Source organism: Drosophila miranda, chromosome XR, assembly GCF_003369915.1.
Source record: "Drosophila miranda strain MSH22 chromosome XR, D.miranda_PacBio2.1, whole genome shotgun sequence".
Lineage (NCBI taxonomy): Eukaryota > Metazoa > Arthropoda > Insecta > Diptera > Drosophilidae > Drosophila > Drosophila miranda.
Window position 1 is genome coordinate 29640845 of NC_046674.1, and position 21347 is coordinate 29662191.

At 43.3% G+C, this 21347-nt stretch overlaps 1 protein-coding gene across 8 annotated transcripts in view; it reads right to left on the bottom strand.

Moving 5' to 3' along the window:
* Nucleotides 1-155: 155 nt before the first annotated feature.
* The window catches only part of LOC108151943 (fasciclin-2), an 80270-nt gene continuing 59078 nt past the window's right edge, over nt 156-21347 (bottom strand). For 2 of the 8 annotated variants that reach the window (XM_033386285.1, XM_033386286.1), the window contains exons 5-11: nt 18192-18355; nt 11153-11277; nt 9606-11096; nt 9361-9544; nt 3113-3314; nt 2005-2127; nt 156-1597 (exon numbers count right to left, since the gene is read on the bottom strand). In XM_033386285.1, the coding sequence (XP_033242176.1) occupies nt 1474-1597; nt 2005-2127; nt 3113-3314; nt 9361-9544; nt 9606-11096; nt 11153-11277; nt 18192-18355 (2413 nt within the window). In that variant the 3' untranslated portion in view covers nt 156-1473. Of the gene's footprint in view, nt 1598-2004; nt 2128-3112; nt 3315-4569; nt 6307-9360; nt 9545-9605; nt 11097-11152; nt 11278-18191; nt 18356-21347 lie in introns of those variants that run through there. The other 6 variants (XM_017280874.2, XM_033386288.1, XM_033386289.1 and 3 more) reach the window with 4 other exon arrangements.

Here is a 21347-nt window from a genome sequence, read left to right on the forward strand (position 1 = left end):
TTACTTACTGAGTAATTGTAAATACATGTACATATATATTCATAGGCTTTATATATCCATTAGATTAATGCATTTGCAGATCTCTTAACTAGAATTTGTTTAGTTTTTACAATACATACGAAAATACTTTCAACATAAAACTGAGCGATTTTTGCATTTTGTTTGATGGAAGTGGGGATGAAAGATGAACGAAAGGTGAACGAACGAACATTCTTGTTTGGCAATCTCATAGTTCTCGTCGTTTCTCTACAACTTAGCATTAATTTAGTTTAGTTTTATTTAGGTTTTTCTTAGAATTTTCTTTGAACTGTCATTTCTCATATTTGTGTGTGTTTTTGTGGGATGCATGTGCAGCTTGGAATGCGCTTTCCAGTGCGCTGTACTCCCTAACACTGTTTCGGCAAGCAGTGCCAAACAGTTGCGGGCCGTCCTTTTCAAACATTCAAATTTCCTTTAACATCAATGTACATTGAGCATTTTGTTCATCCTTACGCATAGATTATACTTGTGGCTGTGGATTAAGTATAGTATATGAATTACCAATAGGAAACCAAGGAGTCCACATATTAACCAAATATTCAAGTCCTTATTCTTTTTGTTTTGTTTTTGTTTCTTCTAATGTCATGTTCTAGAAAGAAATGCTCGCAAGTCTTTTGTTCAGCGTTTTAAGTACTATGAATTGGTGGCTAGGTAGGATATGTGGGATAGGGTTTTGGGTGCGGGGAGTGGTAGTGGTAGTGGGGACATGCAAACTTAATGTTACAACTTATTTATGGCATGTTTAAGTTAGTTATACTAAAGAAATTGTTCTTATCCCATGCTTCCGGCTTACTTGCTTACATAGATCGTCCCTTCTCGCTTTACCTGCTAAATAAATGTAATTTTTCTTTGTTTGTAAGGCATTAATTTAAGATTTCTCTCTTTGCATACACATATATATATCTTAGGCTAGGTTTTCATTTTCATTTTCATTTCCATTATCTTTTTGTTTTGTTTAATTTTGGGTTTTCTTTCTTACTTTTTCTATTGTGTGGCTGGGGATGGGCCAGGGGCTGGGGAGAAACAAAGCAATACAAAATGCAGCGAATACAAATAAATACGAACTAGAAAATGAAGCAACACGGGGACACGTGAATGGGGGTATTGGGATTTCCCTGTAATCCCATTGTTTTTTGTCGAGCTTAGAGTGCTATGTGTGTATGTGTATGTGTATATGTGTGGCATTGGATATCGTATTGTATTATAGTAAGACATTTAGTAAGAGTTACGCTGTGTACGAAAGTAAAGTAAACCCAACTCAGTTTTCCAATCAATCAATCAATCAATCATCATCATCGATGTTGTATCGATATTCCCGTTTGTTGTCCCCCAGCTGTGGCTTTGGCTTGTTCTCGTTTTAGACGACATTCATTTATACTCCACTATCGTTTGTGCACGCTGCGAGGTGTTCGAGGGCTCTCCTCTTCGGCCCACTTACACCGCCGAGTTTTTGCCAATGATCTCCCCGCTTCGCGAGTGCACGAAACGGCCATCGAACTCGATGGTGGAGTTCTGTTTGATGCTGCCTGTGGGTGTGCGCAGCGGTTCCTTTTCATCTCTATAGAAGAAAAGAGCATTTTTTGATTAGTTTGGATATTAATGTTGTGTGGCTGTTGGATTAAAACGATCTGCCATGCAAAGGTTGTCTGGCTCGCAAGCCATCTACTCGTAAAAGCTGTGTGACTGTACCAAAACAAGCAGTGCACTTACCTTATAGAGCTATATAACTACAGTGGTGTATAAAACTATATCAGCTATAGAGTGGCGCATGCAGTGCTAATGAGCGAAGATGATTAGATTGATGTGGTCGATAGATATATTAGGTGGATAGGTGATAGGTACACTAGGTAGGAAGTTAGGCAGTTAGGCAGGCAAGAAGGCGAGCACAGGCTTTCAACTCAAAGGAAAGATCAGAAGAAGATTCAGAGGCAGGATGCAAAGATTTATGGAGGAGGTGGTACGTACAATGGCGATGTCATGGGCGAGCCGCCCAGCTTTACTGGCGGCGGCAGTGGCAACGGTGACGGTGGCGGCTCCTTAACAAGCTGTCCACTGCAATAAGGTAGCGGAAAACGCCAACCGTAAAGACTGCTTGGTTAGATGGTAATTTGGTTGGTATTTGGTTTCGGTATTTGGTTTCGGTATTTGGTTTCGGTATTTGGTTGGTTGGTTGTTTGTAGGTTTGGTGGTTTTTGGATTGGTTTTTTAGTTGGATTTAGTCGGATTTTTGTGTTGGATAAATGGATTGGAGTAATACATGATGATGTTCATTTAGTAGGAGAAGAGAGAGTACACATACAAATAGTAGATGATCTTAAATGAAATGATAACGATGATGGTTGTGTCGTGTGCGTATGTCTGTGTGTCTGTGTATGCTTGTGTGATTGATCAAAGACAAGTGGCGCTTGCAAATGAACAAACGAGAGGACAGTCTTGAGAAAGCAACAGACTGTACACAAAGAAGTTCCAGTTTGAAGCTCATCGGACATTTGATTACACATTGAATCACGCACAAGTCTTGTGCACAAAATTAGCCGACAACTGAGAAGATCTAAGCACTTGTCTGTGTGTAGTGTTCTCTTTGTTTTTTGTGTGGGGATAAGAGTGGATTTTTTCTGCACTAAATGATTGGTGAGCGAGTGTGTGGCAAACTGAAAACTTTTGTATATTGCACTAAAAAACTGTATGACAAACGTAAGAGGTGAGCTTTGAATTTTAAATTTAATATTGAATTTTTAATTCGGTGCATTTTTTGGTTTAATTTTTGTGCCTGGTGCCGCACTCTCAGACGGATATCAGGGAATTGCGATTGAACAACAAGGATTTGGGACGCGCATAGACCCAATTGTACTCGAAGTCCGGTCGTTTGCAATTTCGGCTTTTGTTCGAAACGGATAAGATAAAAAACACAACGAAAAAACACAAGAGATTGATTTTAATTCGATTTTCGATTCGGTTTTTCGATTGTTAGTGCAATATTCGTTTCGTTTGTGGGAAGATGGTCTCGAGTTCCAAACAAAAGTAGTACTACAAAAGTTATCGAATATTGTTGATCGCCTTAGCGCTTACTTACCTTCCCAGCTTGGCCTCGTCATCGATCTCCGAGGGCGACCGCTTCGCCTTGCGGCACATAGCCGCCATCACCCCCATGTGCACGGTTATGCAGCAGAGTAGGTCCACGATTAAGAGCAGCAGCAAGACACCGCCCACGGCAATGCCCACAATGGCCGCTGAGGAGAGCACCTGGCGTTCGGCCACTTGGATCACATCGATACCTGTTGAGTGTTGCAGTGCGTGGAAGGTGCACAGAGATGCAGGATGCGTATGGTGGAGGTGAAGGTGGAAGGGATAATTGTACTTGATTAGTAAATTGTCATTTAAATATATGTATGTATGTAGAATAGCATAGGTCGTATATCGCATATATCTAAGTAGGTGGTACAGTACAGTGCACCCTGGCACCGAAAACTATCCTATGGGCAGATCCTCCATTTAAGTCTATTCTTACACATAAGATGATAATGATCGCGTCTTATATTATTTTTGGCGGTTTTGCTTTGGTTTATTTCCTCTGCTTGTTCTAAATTTTTTGGTATATGGTTAATGGTATTTTACATTTTTGTGTGTGTGTATTACTTGTTGGAAACCAAAAGAACGGAATTAGTCGAAACTTTAAAATAAAAATATATATCGAAATAATAAACTTAATCGCAATGGAACCAAAGGATTAACAACCATACGAAAATCATACGGAAAATTCAAATTTCAGCACCAATTAACATGACATGAAAAGCAATTTCAAACAAAGCAACAAACTTATGGATACGAATTTTCATTTAGGCCCTATTTTTTCATGCAGCTTTCACAAGAAGGAGTTTTGGAGGGTGGGCAGGGGAGGGGCAGGGACTCAGCACAGAAGAATAGAAAAACAGAGACAGGAAAAAGATAGAGAGAGAGAGAGAGAGTGAGAGAGAGAGAGAGAGAGAGCGCGTAAGTGATAGACTGAGATAAGCACAAAAATGAACAATTTTCAAAAGAATTTTCAGTGATTTTTTTATTTTTACAATTGCAAAATACAGAAAAATGCCAATATGCAAAGTATACAAGCAGTGTAAAGCAGATTGAAATTATGATTTACAAATCGTTTTCGCTTACGTAATATCTGTATATATATATGTGTATATTTGTGTGGGTGTACAGGGGGGAACAATATTTGTTTGGTGTATAAAGCATATATGTTATAGTATATGGTTGGTATAACATTAACATTTTTATACAGAAAATGATAAGCTTGATTCATTTGGTGTGTGTTTGAGAGTGCTGGCGCGGTAACAGGGGTTTCGGTTTCAAAAGTAAAATATAGAATATTATTTTAATACAATATAAGAATTATTAAGAATCATTAACAAATTTCGGTTATTGACAGATCGATTTGGTGTGTTTTTGGGTTAATTTCGTGTGCATTGATAGAAATATGATATATATAGTACATATATAAAAGATACTATGATGATACTCGTACATATGGCTGGGGTTCTATTTCTGCAGTATTTTACCTTCCAAGCGGTGGGTGGGCTTTCCAAGCGGTGGGGTGGTGGTAAGGTGGTGTGATTCCCCGTTCCAAGTCATAGTCACACACTGCTTTCTTTTCAAGTATTTCTTTATTTACCAAAAAATGAACTGCTTAATTGTTAGGTATCGTTTCTTATTACACTGCTTACAAAATTCAAGACGCCCTATTCGGACTATGTGCGGGGGAGTGTGTGTCTGGTCTGTGTCCGTGCTTGGAAGCAATGGATAATGCACTGCTTGTGCTCCCCGTACTTCTTGTACTGCTTGCAGTTAGCTTAGAACCAACAAAAAAAAAACACTCGTCTTCTCAGCAACGTTAGGCGGGCTGAATTATTCTCTAGCTATACGTGTATATTGTATGTATATAGTATATAGTATAACTAGATATTGTAAAGATATAAGTTGCATTTTTGTTTTGTTGGGTTTACGATATATTTGGCTAGAAAACATCCATTTTGCTTGCTAAAAAATGTTTTGCTTGTATACAGGAATATCTGTCCCTATAAATTGAACTGCGTCCTAGTTGGGTTCTTCACCATTTTTTTAAGTACTATTATGCTCGTATTATAGATTATCCATTTTCATGAGCGAATTAACCGAGAGGCTTTTGCTTTGTTTTTCATAATTCAATTACACCATGTGATAAAAATTCGTAGTGGAGCACAAGCCCGAGTCCTAGCAGTGTGCACTGCTTAAGCGATGTTTTAACTTAGTTACTTATTGTCCCCTCTTAACGGTTAACGTATACGCTCAAAAAACAAACAGAACATAAGCTGCTTGCAAATGCTTCGAAGCGGAAAAGCTTTTGGCTAAATGTAATTTCTTTTTCAATAAATTGTACTCGTATGCATTTGATAATTGGTTAATTTTTGCTTTGTTTTTGGTTGTAGAATTTCACTAAAATGTTGTCTACTTTATGTACTAATTTCGTACGCTTGGCAGTGTTGTAAAATTCACATGGAACTAAGCGGAACGGGTTTTTGGAATCGTAGTCGTAATTTTAATCGGAAGAATTGTGGACTCATACATAAATATACTCGTACATACAGGTATTTCTGTGGTACATACTAACTAAATAACAACAAATCAACAGTGACTTAGTGATTAAAACAAAGTCTATAGCGGTTAGACATCGGTTATAGTAGGATACATACAAGAAGTACATCATCTTCATTATCAATACCGTTAATCGGTATTATGTATTCATATGATTCGATTTTGGCATTCCGTTTCATTGACTATTATTTCATTATTTTTTGTATCTTTTTGTTTTGGTTTTTGTTTTTGTACAGGTAATGGAATGGTGACCGTTGGTGACCCCACCATAGGTGATATTTTTCTTCATATTGATCATATTTTCTACTTGAGCACATTCAACATATAGTATGTATTTATTTCCGCATTTTCATGATATTTTAGTATATTTTGTTTAGTTGATAAATGTTATCTTTTCTTTTCTTCGGCTTATTATTTACACAATGGAGACGACACAAACATCTGGGAAAGACAGAGAGAAGGGGTCTTTTCGTTGAAGATTCCTCCGTGCACTGGTTTCTGATTGGTGGCTGTTCGCTTAAGCAGTCGTCGTCGGAAGCAGCAGCAACAGCGCGCAAGCAGTGGAAAGCAGTAGAACCAGCGGTGGGGCAGCAACAGCAACAGCTTGTCCGCCTTTTTGCTTGCGGGGATGTGGATTGTCTAGATGAGAGTTTCGAGGTTTTCGTGGGTTTTTTCGGTTCGGGTTTGTTCAGTATTTCGAGGTATTTTGTTTCATTTTACAGGTTTTGTTTTGCGTTCGATTTTATTTGTTGTAGTTTTGTGGGTTTTTAGCACCCACACAGCATAGAAGAGAGAAAAAACAAAGAAGAAAAAGTGGTAGAAGAAAAAAAGGAAGAAAAGGAAACACACAAAAAGAACATTTTTGTTGTTGGTTGGTCTTTTCTTTTTGAACATTACATTTTCGTTGTTATTTTTTATAGGCATTGTTTTAGTTTGATTTAAGTTTTTGGTTACTTTTGGGTTATTGGGGCGACGATGACGACGAATGTGTGGTGGTGGGTGTGTGGGTTAGTCCGATGTGTTCCAGAAATCTCTAGAGACCAGGACCAGGGTTTGTGGCTGATGTTGGTGCTCCTGAAATCTCGAGGATTCCAATTCAATTGAATTTTCGACAGCTAGGTTAAGGGCTGACCCACAGGTGGTTTCATTCTGCTGAATGAAGGCAGTTCCGTGAAATTCAAGCTATCCAGCAATTTGTAGACGCTCCATGATGAAATTTTAAATTGAAGAGGCTTTAAGAGTTTCACTTTTTAATAGCTTATCATGGGATTAATTACTCGTGCTATTTGTAGTCGTAGGGTTTATTTTATAGATTAGAGGGGGGAGATTTCAGGAACACCGACAATTACATTGCGTTCTAGAGCTTTCGGTTCGAATAGAGGTCGCCAGAACACACCCGGTTTGAGTCATCTACTATTAAGGATTAGTTGTTTGTTCTTATTGTTTGTTGTTTGCTAGTTTAGTATGCGAGTGTTTCATGTGTGCGTTTGTTGGCTGTTTGGTTGGTTGTTTGTTTGTCTGGCCGGAGGGTTGGGCATTTTGTTCTTGACATGTGTTAGTGGTTGTTTGGTTAAGAATATTAGCTATGACTAAGTTGTTACTTAAATGCAGACACTAAATTGGTTGTATTGAGTAAGAGAACATAGTGGGAGGAGGGATCAGATATTGGATGTAGCGGGGAGATAGGTTATAGGGATAAAGTAGGACACAAGGTAGCGACAAAAACACACACAAAACACAAAGATACAAAGTGACAAACTAACAAATAGTATATATACTAAGTAGACGATGATGAAGAAGGAGACAGCAAGACAGTCACAGCGAGAACGAGCGAGTACGAGCGAGCGAGCGAGTGAAAGTGAGACAAATAGAGAGACAACGCAGGCATGTATTTCGATAAGATACGATACGATACGATACGATATACATAACGATAACGATACGATACGATAATAAAAGAGAGAACGAACGAAATGTGGCATTGGCAGTAAATTACAGTTTGTTTGTTGGTTTTTCTTTGTTTTATTCAAGAAACTTTTGTTTTGTCGCTTATAATTGAAAAATTAACTAAAGAAATATAGAAATAGTAGACGCAGCATGTAGAATACACAAACACAATTAAAGTTCCAATCAAATGATAAAATTAAGTTAAAATAAAAATAAAATAAAATAAAACTGGTGATTCTAGTGGATCCGAAATCAAAACAAAATATAATATAGGGCATAAGATTAAAGGCTTTCGTTTACTACATTAATTGCGTTTTTTCTTTTTGTGTTTAAGAGCTAGATAGATGGTTTACATTTAACAGGGTATGTATGTATGTATATTCGTGGGGGTCACACATTATTCAAACAAAAAATATTACAGCACACAAAAATATAAAATTATAAATTGATTTTTCACTTTAAAATTTTCTGTTATAAATTTGTTTAATATTTAGTGTGTTGTTTTCTTTCTTTTTTGGTAAATATAATTAAGTAAATACTTAAGAATTGTATTAAAAAAAAAGTATATGGAGAACATAATTAAGAATAATAATATTAAGGTATTTAGTGTTGATTTCGGGCTTGCGCGCATCTCTCATTATTTATTTCTATACAACTTCTGACATTTTGACTGATGCGCGCATGCACGCGCCGTATGAGACATGAATGTGGGGCATTGATGGGGGCTTTGATATTTGATTTGGCTTCTTCCATAATGTTTATCAACTGCGTTGCAGTACTTTTGCTGCTCAGTGTTTCAGTGTGTGTGTGTGTGTGTTTGTGGGTGGAATGTATAATATTACGGCCTACTGTTTATGGAAGTATTTACGGAGGAGAGTACGCTCTTCGTAGGATGCTCTAACGAAACGAAATAAAACGAAAGGCGCATGCAAAACAAAAAAGATGTTTCGACAACAAAGGACAGAGAAAGAGAGCGAGAGAGAGAGACAGAGAGCGATGGATGATAAATGATAAACGATAATGCTATAATGATAAGAAACAAGAGACAGGAGATGTTCCTTACGACTGTCAGACTGATTGTGTGAAAGGAAAGCAAAAGATCATGAAACGCAAGTTGAAGTAAACACTACAGAAATATCGATGTATGTATGCAAAAGTAATCGATAAACGATAGTTGATAGTAGTTATATCTGGGGGTATATCATATATATATATATTATATATAGCATATATTTAGAGCAGTAAAAATCGTGTGGTGTTTGTGTATTCGATATATATCGATTGTATATATATTGTATATGTATTGGTTTTTTTTTGCTGGGATCTTGTAGATTATTCGAGAGGGCGGTTCTTAACCGATATGTATGCCTGATTCTGGGGCTCAAACAATGGGCCCCACAGTGGATATTTAGTACGCTTGTGTGGCCCACTGTCTCTCCCCTCCCAGTGTGAGTGTTGAGCGTGTCTACCGTGTATCGATCGATCGATTGCAGCGATTTTGCTTTTCTCTTTCGATGATATGAGCTTTTGGGCTTTAGACTAACATTGAGGCTAGGACACTAACTAATGTTACGCTTATGGTGGTGGCCAGCGCAATGATTGTGGTGGTGATTGTTGTCGTGATTGTCGATGTGGAGGCTCTTGTGGTGGTCGTGAACAGTTGTTTGTGTAGCGACCCGACGCCGGAGTTGAACCCGGCCGAATAAAGCAACGTGCCGAGATTATTGTTAGCGGAATCAGACTCACCTCGTGTCGTCTTCATGATGATCGATGCCGGCGACGAGTAGCCGATGGCATTGTGCGCCTTGAGCTCGATGCGGTAGTACGTGTTGCCATTGAGGTCGGTCATCTCATACGATGTGGTCTCGACAACGTTTACCGTATTGCAGCTGTTTTCCAGCTCGGTCCAAGCTCCACTGATCTTCATGCCCTGCAAAAATAGATGATCAGTCAGTGGATGATCCTCTAGATAGAGTGCCATATCCTCTTACCGGACAGTACTTGATCTGGTAGCGATCGATCGGCTCCCCATTGTCGGCGGGCACTCCCCAGCGCAGCTCAAAGTGATCCGAGTAGGGCGAGACGACGACGGGCTCCTCCTTGTCGTGCTGGACGGGATTGTGCAGGGGCTTGGGTTCCTCAGGTGCTGAGCGACGGGGCGTGGACTGCTTCTGGTTGACGCCCCAGTTGCCGAGACCCACCTGGTTCCTGGCCGCGAAACGGAAGCTGTACTCGGTCTGGGGACGCAGACCCTCGACAATGTACGGGGAATCGGGGGACCAGCTGCGGTTGTATGCCGTGGACCAGTCGGGATTGAGGGCCTCCTTGTACTGCACGCTGAAGGCCAGGATGGGCAGACCCAGTTCGGTGGGGGGGCCCCGGATGTCAAAGGTTATGGTGGTGGCCGTCAGCTGGCGCGGCACTGCCGCCGATACGAACTCCGGCACGCGGGCCTCCTTCAGCTGCATGTCGTGCTCGGCGGTGCCGTGAATATTGGTCGCAATGCACTTGTAGGCGGAGTAGTACTGACGGGTCACGGGATGGACGATAAGGTCGCTGCGGGGTCCGGTGCCTACGATCTTGAGGTTCGTGTCGTACAGCTCCTTGATCTTGCGCCCATTCCAGTGCCATTCGATGGTGGCGTTCGGGATGCCCATGGCCAGGCAGCTGAGGTTCGCCTTGCGCTGGTCCCACGTGAACACCGGCGGCAGGTCCTTCATCTGGCTGAAGTCCGGCCCAAACTCTACCGTGATGTGTCCCGTCTTATAGGCATCGGCGCCCTTGTTCCTTGCAATGCACTGATACAGGCCGTCGTCCGTCCTCTCCGCGTTGGCGATGCGCAAGGTGCCAGAGCTCTCGCCGCGATCCTCGTCAAAGTATCGTTCCAAAACAATCCGCTCATCGTCGACCTGAACGCCGGGCGAGTACTCCTCCTGGGTGCCCCAACGGCGGAAGGTAATGGCCGGTGCGGGACGTCCCTTGGCCCGACAGGTAATGGCAATCTCCTTGGTCCTGCCGCCAGTCACGTTGTACAGCTCGTAGATGGCAGGGCGCACCAGCACATTCAGCTTGGTCTTCTGATCCACAACGCCAGCCTTGTTCTTGGCCAGACAGGTGTAGGTTCCGTAGTCGTCCTCCCGCACCGAATTGATTGTGACCAGGCCCGTCTGTGGGTTGACTTGGAAGCGATCAGCGGTGGCAACATTTAGCTGTGTGGCATCCCGGATCCAGCTGATCTCCGGCACTGGCTTCCCGGTCGCTGTGCAATTGGCAGCAAAGGGTTTTCCCTCGATGGCCTCCAGGGTTGGCGGCAGGTGGACAATCACTGGCTGGATGAAGACCTCCACGCGAATGGTACGCTCCAGCAGCTCTCCCGTATCGATGACAGCCGCCCGGCACGTGTAGATACCCTCGTCAGTCTCCTGAACATCATGGATGAGCAGGCCATGGGTCTGCACCACATATTTGTCGCCAGTGCGGATCTGCAAAGGATCAAAGGATTAGTTATGATGTGGAAGTGGCTCTTCCTTTTACTTACCGGATCTCCGTTGCGTAGCCAGTCAATAGTCGGATTGGGATCAGCCTTCACCTCGCACATGACCACGTAATCTTGGCCCAATGTCGGATATTGATTTTCTGGGGCATTTGTCCAGGTAATGGCAACTGCAAAGACGAATGAAAGAGGGGAACACTCGTTAGATCTTGAAGGAGAAGGGGAGACACAACGAGGCGTTCACGTACAAATTCCTGTGGAAAAGGTGTGCAAAAATTGTTTGATTTTCCCGGCATTTACACAGCCAAAAAGCACACAGAGAGCTAACCAGTCGACAGACCGTGAGTCTTGGGACTAGGAAATACCCCCTAAATCTTCATGGGAAAACAACAACAAATAAAGGATGAATGGTTTTTGTAACTATTCTCCTGAGAAATGAATCTGCTTACAAAAATTACAGGCTGTGACACGAATAAAGTTTATGATTTTAGCATTCGTAACGATTGTTCAAGCAATCGATCGATGATAAAACAATTAATAAGTGTACACTGTACACATATGTATGTACATATGAATATCACTTATGTGGCTTTATCTTTTGGTTCTTTTGGTCCTTAGAAGCACTTGTCGTTAAAGGTACATGGTTTTCGTTTGATGTTTATGTAGAGACTTGCTGCAATCATGGTCCCTTGCGTTTGCTTTTTTATGTGTTAAGAGTAGCTGTCGTTTGATGTGTTTGTTTTTAGAATCTATAATTAGAATCCGTAAAGTGTTATGTCTGCCACTGGCTCGGCTGGGAAGTTGGTTATTCAAACATTGACGTGAACCTTTCTAGGCTAGACTGGTCCAGATTGTGGAACTCCCACTGGCGACGCTAGTTCCCTCTCCTTGCTGTTTTCCCCTTTGGCCAGTTCCACCTACTAGCTCTAGCATGCATCAGTCCAAAGTTGATTCCTGCTTTGAGTTCTTCCCGCATCAATCCAAAATGGTGCTCGGCGCGGTCAGCGACGGCACTCGTTGCGAGAGAAGTGATAAAGTGATAGTAGAAGGACATTTTCATTTGAGAGCGTTCGGTCCGATTCACGGCAAGAACTGGTTCCGATTAGTGGCTGTACATCTTCTACGATCCAGTCCGGTACCAGCCTTTCTGAGCTCTAACGTTTTCCGACACTCAGAGAGCTTCTTAGAGTCCCTCAAGATTAAGAGGTATGGAAAGTGCAAGCAACCCAGTCGGAGGATGTGGAGGAATTGGAGGTGACTGTACGTGGCGTATACGTAATATAATTTTAAACAAACTGTCAGGCACATAAAAGCAATCCAAGCGGCGTCCAGCGCCAAAGCCAAGACATGTGCGCGACAAATCCTCAAGCAGCAAAGCCACGCACGCCCGTTCCACTGCTGGCTGTAAGGGTCAGTAGTCTCGCCTCTAACGAGCTGCTGCTGGTCGACAAAGACTCCGACTTGGACAGGGACTTGTACTTGTGCTTGTACTTGCACTCAGACTTGGCATCGGTTTGTGATTCCTGGGGTCCTGCCAATAAATCTACACTGCAGTAGCAGCAGCAGCAGCAGCAGCAGCAGCAGCGAGAGATGACTTGAAAATTGAAAATGAGGGGAAAACGAGCAAAAAGAAAAAGAAGGAATTGCAAAAAGCTGAAATTCCTAAATCAAATACTCGCCATACAATCCAAAGCACAAACACAAATAGTAGTAGACGCCACACAGCAGTGAGGCAGACGATGAGGCAGAAGCTGAGGCAGCAGTAGGGGGAGGGGGAGAGTCCAGAGTCGAGTCGGAGTTGGCGGGCGTGAAGCGGAAGATTTTTCTGGGGCCAAGAGCTGTTTAGTTTAATGCGGAGAAAAAAATAATCAGAGAGGGGCTCTGCGCCTCAACCTCAAAGGCAAAGCAGCACAATGTAAGAAGTACAGTTGTACAGCTTCACAGGTACAGTTGTGCTCAAAGGCTGAGACAGATGAGAGTGAGTCCAGGGCTAAAAATGGGTCGCTGTTGCATTGGAATATAATTTTGCATTCAAAGCGGAAATTGTGGATGTCCTTCTTCGTTTTCCACAGCCATCGCTTTCTGCTGTCCCTGTCCGGGCCCTTCGATTTCCAACACGTGTATGGTCCCCAAATATTTACAGTTTATTTATAAATCAGTGTAATAACAAGCCATCGCAATCGCTCTGCTCTGCTCTGCCCTGTCTGTTTGCCTGTCTGTCTGTCTGTCTGTCTGTCTGTCTGTCTGTCTGTCTGTCCGTCTCTCCCTCTTTCTGGCACACTCTCTCTGTCTGCTGACTGTCAAGCACAAACATGCACAGACATGCACAGCGACATGCACGGACATGCACCCTTGGATGTCCGGCATTCAGTTTGGCCAGAGAAGGAGATAGAGAAAGCCAAAGCAGAAGCCAAAATAACGGAAAGTTGTGTTAAAAACATTTTCTATTTGCAATTTTTTATTGGCAGTGTCTGGGTCTACACAGCTCCTTATCCCTCACGGCATCCTTATCCCAGACAACTGCTTACAGAAAGAACAGCAGCAGCAGGAGCGTATACTCGTCCTCGTATTCGTACTTGCAGAATAAATAACCAGAAGGAAGGATCAAGCGCTGGTGAGCTGATACTTTGGATACCCTTGCTGGTGCATCGCAAAGATCTACTACCCGACTGAACGTGTGACTGAAGTGGTAGAAAAGTAGGAGAAAGACATGTAGCAATATAGCGGAAAATAGTGTCAAGCGTCATACTGCAGTTTACATCGGTCATAGAATAGGTATCTAAAGATTCATCCCAAGGAGAGGGCTAGATATAGCGAGATATACATATATGAATATAAAGTGTCGCGCGTCATGCGGCAGCACTCCTTGGTTTAGTCAGAAATGCGCGCCAAAGAGAGTTACTTCGAAAGAAGTTTCCTTGACGAATGCATAGATGTCCAGTAGACCCCCATAGAATTTCTCTTCCTGCATTCGTTATACCCTCTTCGAAAGAGGCTAACCAAAACTTTCTGCTGCTGTCACTTCACTTCTCTCCTTCTCGTTGTGTTCTTTACAGCTTCTCTCTTTTCCCTGCCTGCCGCATGCCTGCTGCATGATGCCGCCGCCTGCCGCATTGTCGTAGCGTGTGAGATTTTGTTGCTCAAACACTTTTCGCTGGCTCTGGCGTTCCACACACACACCCGCATATATCCCCACCAGGACTAGGAAAAAAGATGGACTAGTTTACGATTTCATTATTAGTTTGAACAAGGACACAAGCAAAAGCAGGAGGGCAGGAGAGCAGAGTCAGAGCAAGAGCTGGGTTCCTGGTTGCAGGATGGTCCCAAAGATGCCGTCGCGGCCATGGTCAAACATCAGACATCACAACATATTGAAAAAGTTGCAGCAGCAGCAACTTATTACAACAAAATACTACAGAGAAAGAGAACAGTGCAACAGTGCAACAGAGTTGTGGTGGTTGGGAAGAGGAGCTTTAGATTTGTGGCACTTAAAGATGACAGACGACAGCAGAACTAAGGCCTAAATATAGCTCTCTTCTACAAATTGTCGAATGATTGAAGCGCTTAAAGACTCATAAAAATCATGACAACAAACAAATTCTTTATATCAAATTAATCACGGAACATACTGCAATGCAACAGAGCCAAAAAACTATATGCACACAAATTCCTGAATAAACATCAGCCAGTAGGAAGGAAAGACACTTCAAGTCCACAAATAATTGAGATATACAGCAGGATGGACAGGAGGAAAATGCTGCACATTGTGCCAGCCATTTGTGCATTGAGGCATCCTTCGGTAAGTCCTAGAAGCACACAAAACTTTCTTCTTAATGTCTGCAATCAAGATGATTAGTGTCAATTACATTGACCGGCAATACCAATACAATGCAATGGCCAAAGGATGCCGGCAATTATCGGTTTCGAGTATCGATAGAGGTGTATAAATATTTAATTAATGCCTTGTCCGTACACTCTCTCTCTCTCTCTCTCTCTCTCTCTCTCTCTCTGAAATGCTCCTCTAATGCGCCATGTTTGCCTTCACAAAAGGAATGCTAGTCAAGTGTCTGCAAGAATGGAATCTGAAGGCGCTACTGTTTCTGGTGTGCGTCTGCCTCTGGCGGAAATTCTGTGCGCTTCGAAAAATATGCGTTTATGAAAAGCATAAATATTGAAATATTAAGCTGTGACTGTGCCACAAACAATGATATGTAAATATACCACTGCGTCTGTCCCTGGCTCCCATGCATGTTGGCTTTCATAGGAAAAGTAAATCTTGCAATTTGCCTACAGCTTAGCATTCAGCCACCTACGACGAGGAGGAGTACGAGAAGTATCTCTTCGTGTCGTGTCCCTGGCTGCTTATTTGCTTAACTAAATGCAACTTCTGAGTTGTCAACACAATGCCAGTGTGGCAGTGTGGCAGTGCGGCAGTGTGGCAGTGCGGCAGTGCGGCAGTGCGGCAGTGGCAGTGGCAGTGGTTTTGGGGCTCCCTCTGATTCTGATTCCTCTTCATGTACTCGTATCTGGTGTTGATAACTAACTGCTGTTGGGTTTTGTATTTGAAAGCTGGTCCAGTCGGTTGCACGTTGCAAGTTGAACGTTCAACGTTCAACGTTGAGCGTCGAAGGGTAGGACAGGAGACAGCAGGGGCTGATGGCTGGGGCTTACCACAGGCTTAACATGGAATATTCCAGCTCGGAAGTAGCAGCTCTTTAAAATGTGAACGACAGACGACACTACACTCGAAACACAAGGCGCACACACGCCTTGACCAAAAACAATTAAAAGTATGCAAAAACGGACCACTACTCATTTATTAAGACTTTAGTTATGGCTAGGGCATTATACCACGGCTTTTTGCTGGCATTTTCCTGCACTGGAACTGATCAAAACGCACAGACTAACAACTATTCTTTGACCAAGCCTTATGGTCGCCATAGGCAGGGGCTGTACCTAGACATTTCCTGGCCTTTTACAACATTAAAAACTATCACATACCACCCATATCCTTCCTTTGTCAACAGTAGATCAAACAGAATGACCCACACTGGTTGTGCATTCGTTAACCAACACTGATAGCAACTATAATTGCAGACTGGAACTTTACCCATGGGCCCCGAAAGCTGATTCAAGCTATGGGAACGGATTTCGGATCTTGTACAAATTTTACAGCGCTGCCTGCACACCTCATTCTCTAGGGCTATACCACGTATTGTGTGCCTTGGCATTTGTCAACACTGGTGTCAATGGTGCCCACAGATATACCCCGTCATTCAACCAGTGGACAAACCCAAAATCAAACAAAAGGCCGAACTCGACTGCGACATCGAACTGGAGAGTGTGAAGAGGGGAGATTGGGGAAAGTGTGGAAAGGAGGATGGTGGCAGGAATGGAGTGCCCATATCAGGCACAAATTGTTACGAAGCAAAATATTTGATTTCATTTCAAGCGCAGCAACAACCTGGTACTGGTCCGCCGCTCAATGTGAGGTTTGCCAGGAAATAACAGGACAGGACGTGGGGTTCGGCAGAGGCAGCGGCAGCAGTTCCTCACATATCACGAACAGACAAAGTGGTTCCACAGGAGCGGGGAGCCGTGGTTTGTACCGTGTGCAATGAGAACGAACTTTAAATTGCTTAGAAAAATCAATCTCGTAAAAGTTTTTCGAGCTGGAGCGCGCACGGTAGAGCACGGCAGTGCCGCCGTTTATGTGCACTCGACTATCCATTCCGTTCTTCCCAAAAGGGGGATTCCATGGCTCGCTCTGGAAGAAAGTGTGTGCGTGTCGTGTCCTGCTTATGGGGAGACGTGTTGTGGCCTTCTTTTCTGGGTGTGTGTGTGTGTGTGTGTGTGTGTATGTGTGTGTGTGTGTGCGTGTGTCTGTGTGGATGGCTGCTCGATTGCTTTGTGCTGGACGCATCCATTTTGTTTTATACATGTCTGTTGCACTCCTCTCCCTCTCTTCTATCATGTAATGAAATCCAAGGGAAACTGTAATTTCTTACTGCTGGCAATGCCGCAATTGCTCCGCACTGCACTGCACTGGACTGGACTGCACACTGTACTTCAAAGTGGCTGCTCTAGCTGGAACCGTGTGCTGGGGACACAAATTGCTAACAAGATAAATGAATCGTGTGGCAGGCACTGAGGAGGAATCACGTTGAACGGCGATTACTCTCAGTTCCAGTAACCAGGCGGGTTCGCCAATCAAAATGGTGACAAGTCAAGCATGACAACAGCCAGCAGCAAAGTAATGACAAAGTTCTTTCACGCCGGGGACTACTAAGCCCCGTTCTTCAATCAGATATTAGCGGAGGTCAAGGAAAAGTATTTGTTACTTTATTAAACGTTTCCATTGGGCGATCACAGATTATAATATATTAAATTAGATATCCTTTATTGGTGTGTATAGAAATACTATAACATGTGTCATGCGGCAGTGCACATCGGTCGGTTTCTACCTGGGATCCTGGTGTTCTCGATGGCAGCAGACAGTTTTTCGTCTTGATCCAGTATTGATAAATGACAGGTACAGTCCCATTGCTACGATCAGTGTTGGTCAGAGAGTTCGTCACATTATTCTTTCAAGATTCTGCTCTTGAAATCTTCCTCTAAACTGTACTTATTCTGACAGACTCTGCTGCTCTTTGTTCTCTGTTCCAGTGTTGAGAAATGCAAGGAGCATTTCATGGTACAGTCCCGTTCCATAGCTGCGATCAGTGCTTGACAGAGAAAGCTATGCTCCTTTTCTTTTAAGACTCTTCCTCACACTACTGTACTTCCCCTGACAGCCTCAGGCTGCTCATTGATTGAAATTGCAAAATTACATTTGACTGAAGTACAGTACCGCCCCACAGTACAGTACAGTACCACCATTCAAAATACTTACCATTAAAACAGAACAACAGCAGCAAAAAACACAAAGGACAATAACACTCATAGTAATGGTAATGATAACGATAACGATTATGATAATGAGAAAGCGAATGCGAATCATCATTATCGTTTGCATGGGAGAAGAGAGGTATTCCGTGTGGAAGGAAGGAAAGAAGGAAGGAAAGAGAAGAGAAGAAGGACTCACCATAAGTTGTAATTGTGACGCTCGTCTCAAGAATTTCTGTATTTGCATAGGACGCAGTGCAGTAGTACTTGCCGCCCATCTCCACCGTCAGCGAGGAAATCATCAAAGCGAGGCTCTCGCCGGGCAGCGTCTCCGTGTACATCGGTGGCTGGTTCCGTCCCGTTCTGTGGATAGGTGGATGGGGGAGAAACGGATGAGCTTTTTTTGGGGATCTTACATTACAGAGTGTATTAGTAACAGAACAATATGCACTTTAAATGGTAGAAGAGCACGAGTATAAGTATATGCTTAAGGTGGGGGGAACAAAATTATTATTTTTATGCACAATGATTATAACGATTGCTGTGTGGCTGTGGGGCTGGTTGACTGCGTGTTAGTTCTCCTTTCTTCTCAATTTGCATGCCTTTTCCCCACACAAATGTGCTACGCATTTTTTCCATTTCCCGTTACCCGTTCCACGTTTCCCTTTTTCGCCATACGAATGTAAATATGTATATTTTCTCGCATTTTCCACCAAATTTGCCAGCTAAATGGGAAAATTCCTTTGGCTTTTCGTTGTGTTTGTGTGTGTGTGTGTGTGTGTGTATGTGTGTATGCCGCAAGCATGAGGTCACCGGCACTCGGGGACTCGTGGCTTTTCGCTCTGCTTTTCTGTGTGTGTGCATGGCACGGAACCCCTTTGTTGCAAGTATAATCCAAGTAATTGGGTGATTCTGGTTTTTTCAGTCTGTGCATTTCTATTATTTCGAATTCAATTATATTTCTCTTTTAATGGCATAACCGCTTCCCAACTGTTTCGTTACCGCTTAACGATTATTGTTTCGAATCTATCCAACAATCAAAGGAAAGTTTTCGACCGGGTCTATGATCCTGTTGGAGCTTTCGCTCCTGACAGCTTTACAAGCATGTCGGAAATCCTTTTCATAGCCGATTCTGCGAGTTAAATTTTGATGGCTTTATAAAACTGGAAACTTTGCCAGGACTGCTGGCCATGTGGAAAATTTCACGCCTCTGCCTTTCATTTCCATGCGATTTGTGCACGAATTTGTGTACAGTAAATCGCACAAAGCCAACAAATTATGGCAGAAATGAACATGGAGCATGGAACATGGAACATGGAACGAACCCCCGACTCTCTCGAACTGCTCTTGCTGCCTGCCCATTGAGCAGCTCACGTACTAATTAATTAAAAAAGTTTCCATGGGGCTCCCCCGAAACTAAATATGCATAGAGGAAGAGTAGAAAGGCAGAGGGAGAGAGAGCCGTTATTATTATGATTATTATGAGAGTGGGCAAAACAAAAACGAGAACTGAAACGGAAATGAACGCAACGAAAGCAAATGTACACAGCAGCAGCAGAAACAAGAAGTAGAAGGAATGGGAAGGCTAGGCATTGAAATGGACGATACCCTTGGAGAAACAAAATTTTGCAGATGATAAAGTTATCCCCAAACAGCCCTAATCGCGGATAGAATAACAGAAGAATCACCACAGAAGAGGCGCTTTATGCAGTGGCGCCCATCGCTGTAGAAAGATCTTCCATTAGAGGTCCATGCTTTTGCAGCTAAAGAAGCGATCTCAGCGATCGACCATTGTTGAACAGGCATCTTATGCCGTAGTCCTAAGGATCGATACTAATCGAGACTGGTGGCTGCCTGGGTTTAAATGTGTGTTTGTGTTATGCGGAAGCGCCCATCGGTCATTGTTTGGAAGCCTCTGGAGGTGGAAGTGCATTGCAATGTGATCATAAATAATTACTGCTTGAGTCCTTCATCCAGGGTATGAAAAAGACAGGAGGATTCGGCCTCCAGATGAAGAAACGATTTCGGAAATAACTTTCCGACTTGAGAGGGGCACAGGCGGCAGAAGGCAGGGGGAAGGCTGTAGGAGGCAGTGTACATATTGCGAATGAATTGCAATCCATGGAATAAACGTAAAGTCAACGCACGTTCCTTCGCCTCGCACCGCCTCCGCCAAAATATCCTTCCATCCAGTCGCCCGTCCCTTTGCGGATTTCAATTTTTTGAAAGTCGTCGTCATCATCAACATCAGCCTTCTGCCAGCCTCTGCCCCGTGCCACCCACTTCTTCAGCTTTTCTTTCTACTATTTTTCCCTCTACTTTTGTTTTTACGAATGTAATTGGTTTTATATATTGAACGAATACATTTTTGTGTTTGTTTGCATTTGTGTGTGTGTGTGTGTGTGTGTGCGGGGGAGTACGGGTACGGCTACGGCTACGGCACTGGAATATGGTATCCGGAATACCGAGTGGAATATACGGAGTGGAGGAACAACCTGCGTTCGATTTGCGTTTCGCCCAATTGTTGCCAGAAAAATTCCGACCAAAAAAATACGTATGGCATGCGGCGTATTTGTTTGCCTTACAAACACACCCACACACACACACACACACACAATCGTGCAAACACAGAGGCACAGATGTGCGTGTGCGGTGCATAGAAAACGTCGGCGTTGACTGCGCCCCGAAAATTATGCTAACAAAAGCTGTCGGAGAGCCAACAACTGGTTTGACTCCGAATGGAGTCTCGACGGAGGGATGCCCTGTACTTAGAATGGCCTCCTCCTCTTTCTGAAAATAGAAAGCCCAAAAGAAGGTCCCTCAAATATGTATCACGCGTTATCCAGTGCCGCCCATCGGTCGGTTTGGCCTAAAAACTCCAAATATATAGTATTTTCGACGGCTTTAGCTCATGAGAGTCCACTAAAACCAGTTTCTCCACCCACTCGCCTCAGAAATCTGCACTATTTTTCGATCCCTTGCAAAAGCATTTTCTTCGCTGACAGGGTATCAGCGTGCACTGGGAAAAAACGCAGCGACAGCGTTGGCGATAAGAAAGGGGCGGAGATAGGGAGTGGGGGAGTGGATGGAAGTGCGGTTCGAAGCGGAAGAAGACATTGTGCAGAAAAAATGTCGCTGCATATTTGCGTTCGGATTTTTAATATTGCGCCAAGCAGTGCACACACATAAACACAACACACACACGCAAACAAAAGAGAAGGGCAAAAAAAGAACCGCTCTTGTTGCGGTTGGGAGGGAGGGAGGGAGGGAGGGAGTGAGACAGGGACAGAGACAGAGGCAGAGGCAGAGTGGGAAAGAGACGTTACGCATACGTGAAAATAAAAAACTTTCCTTT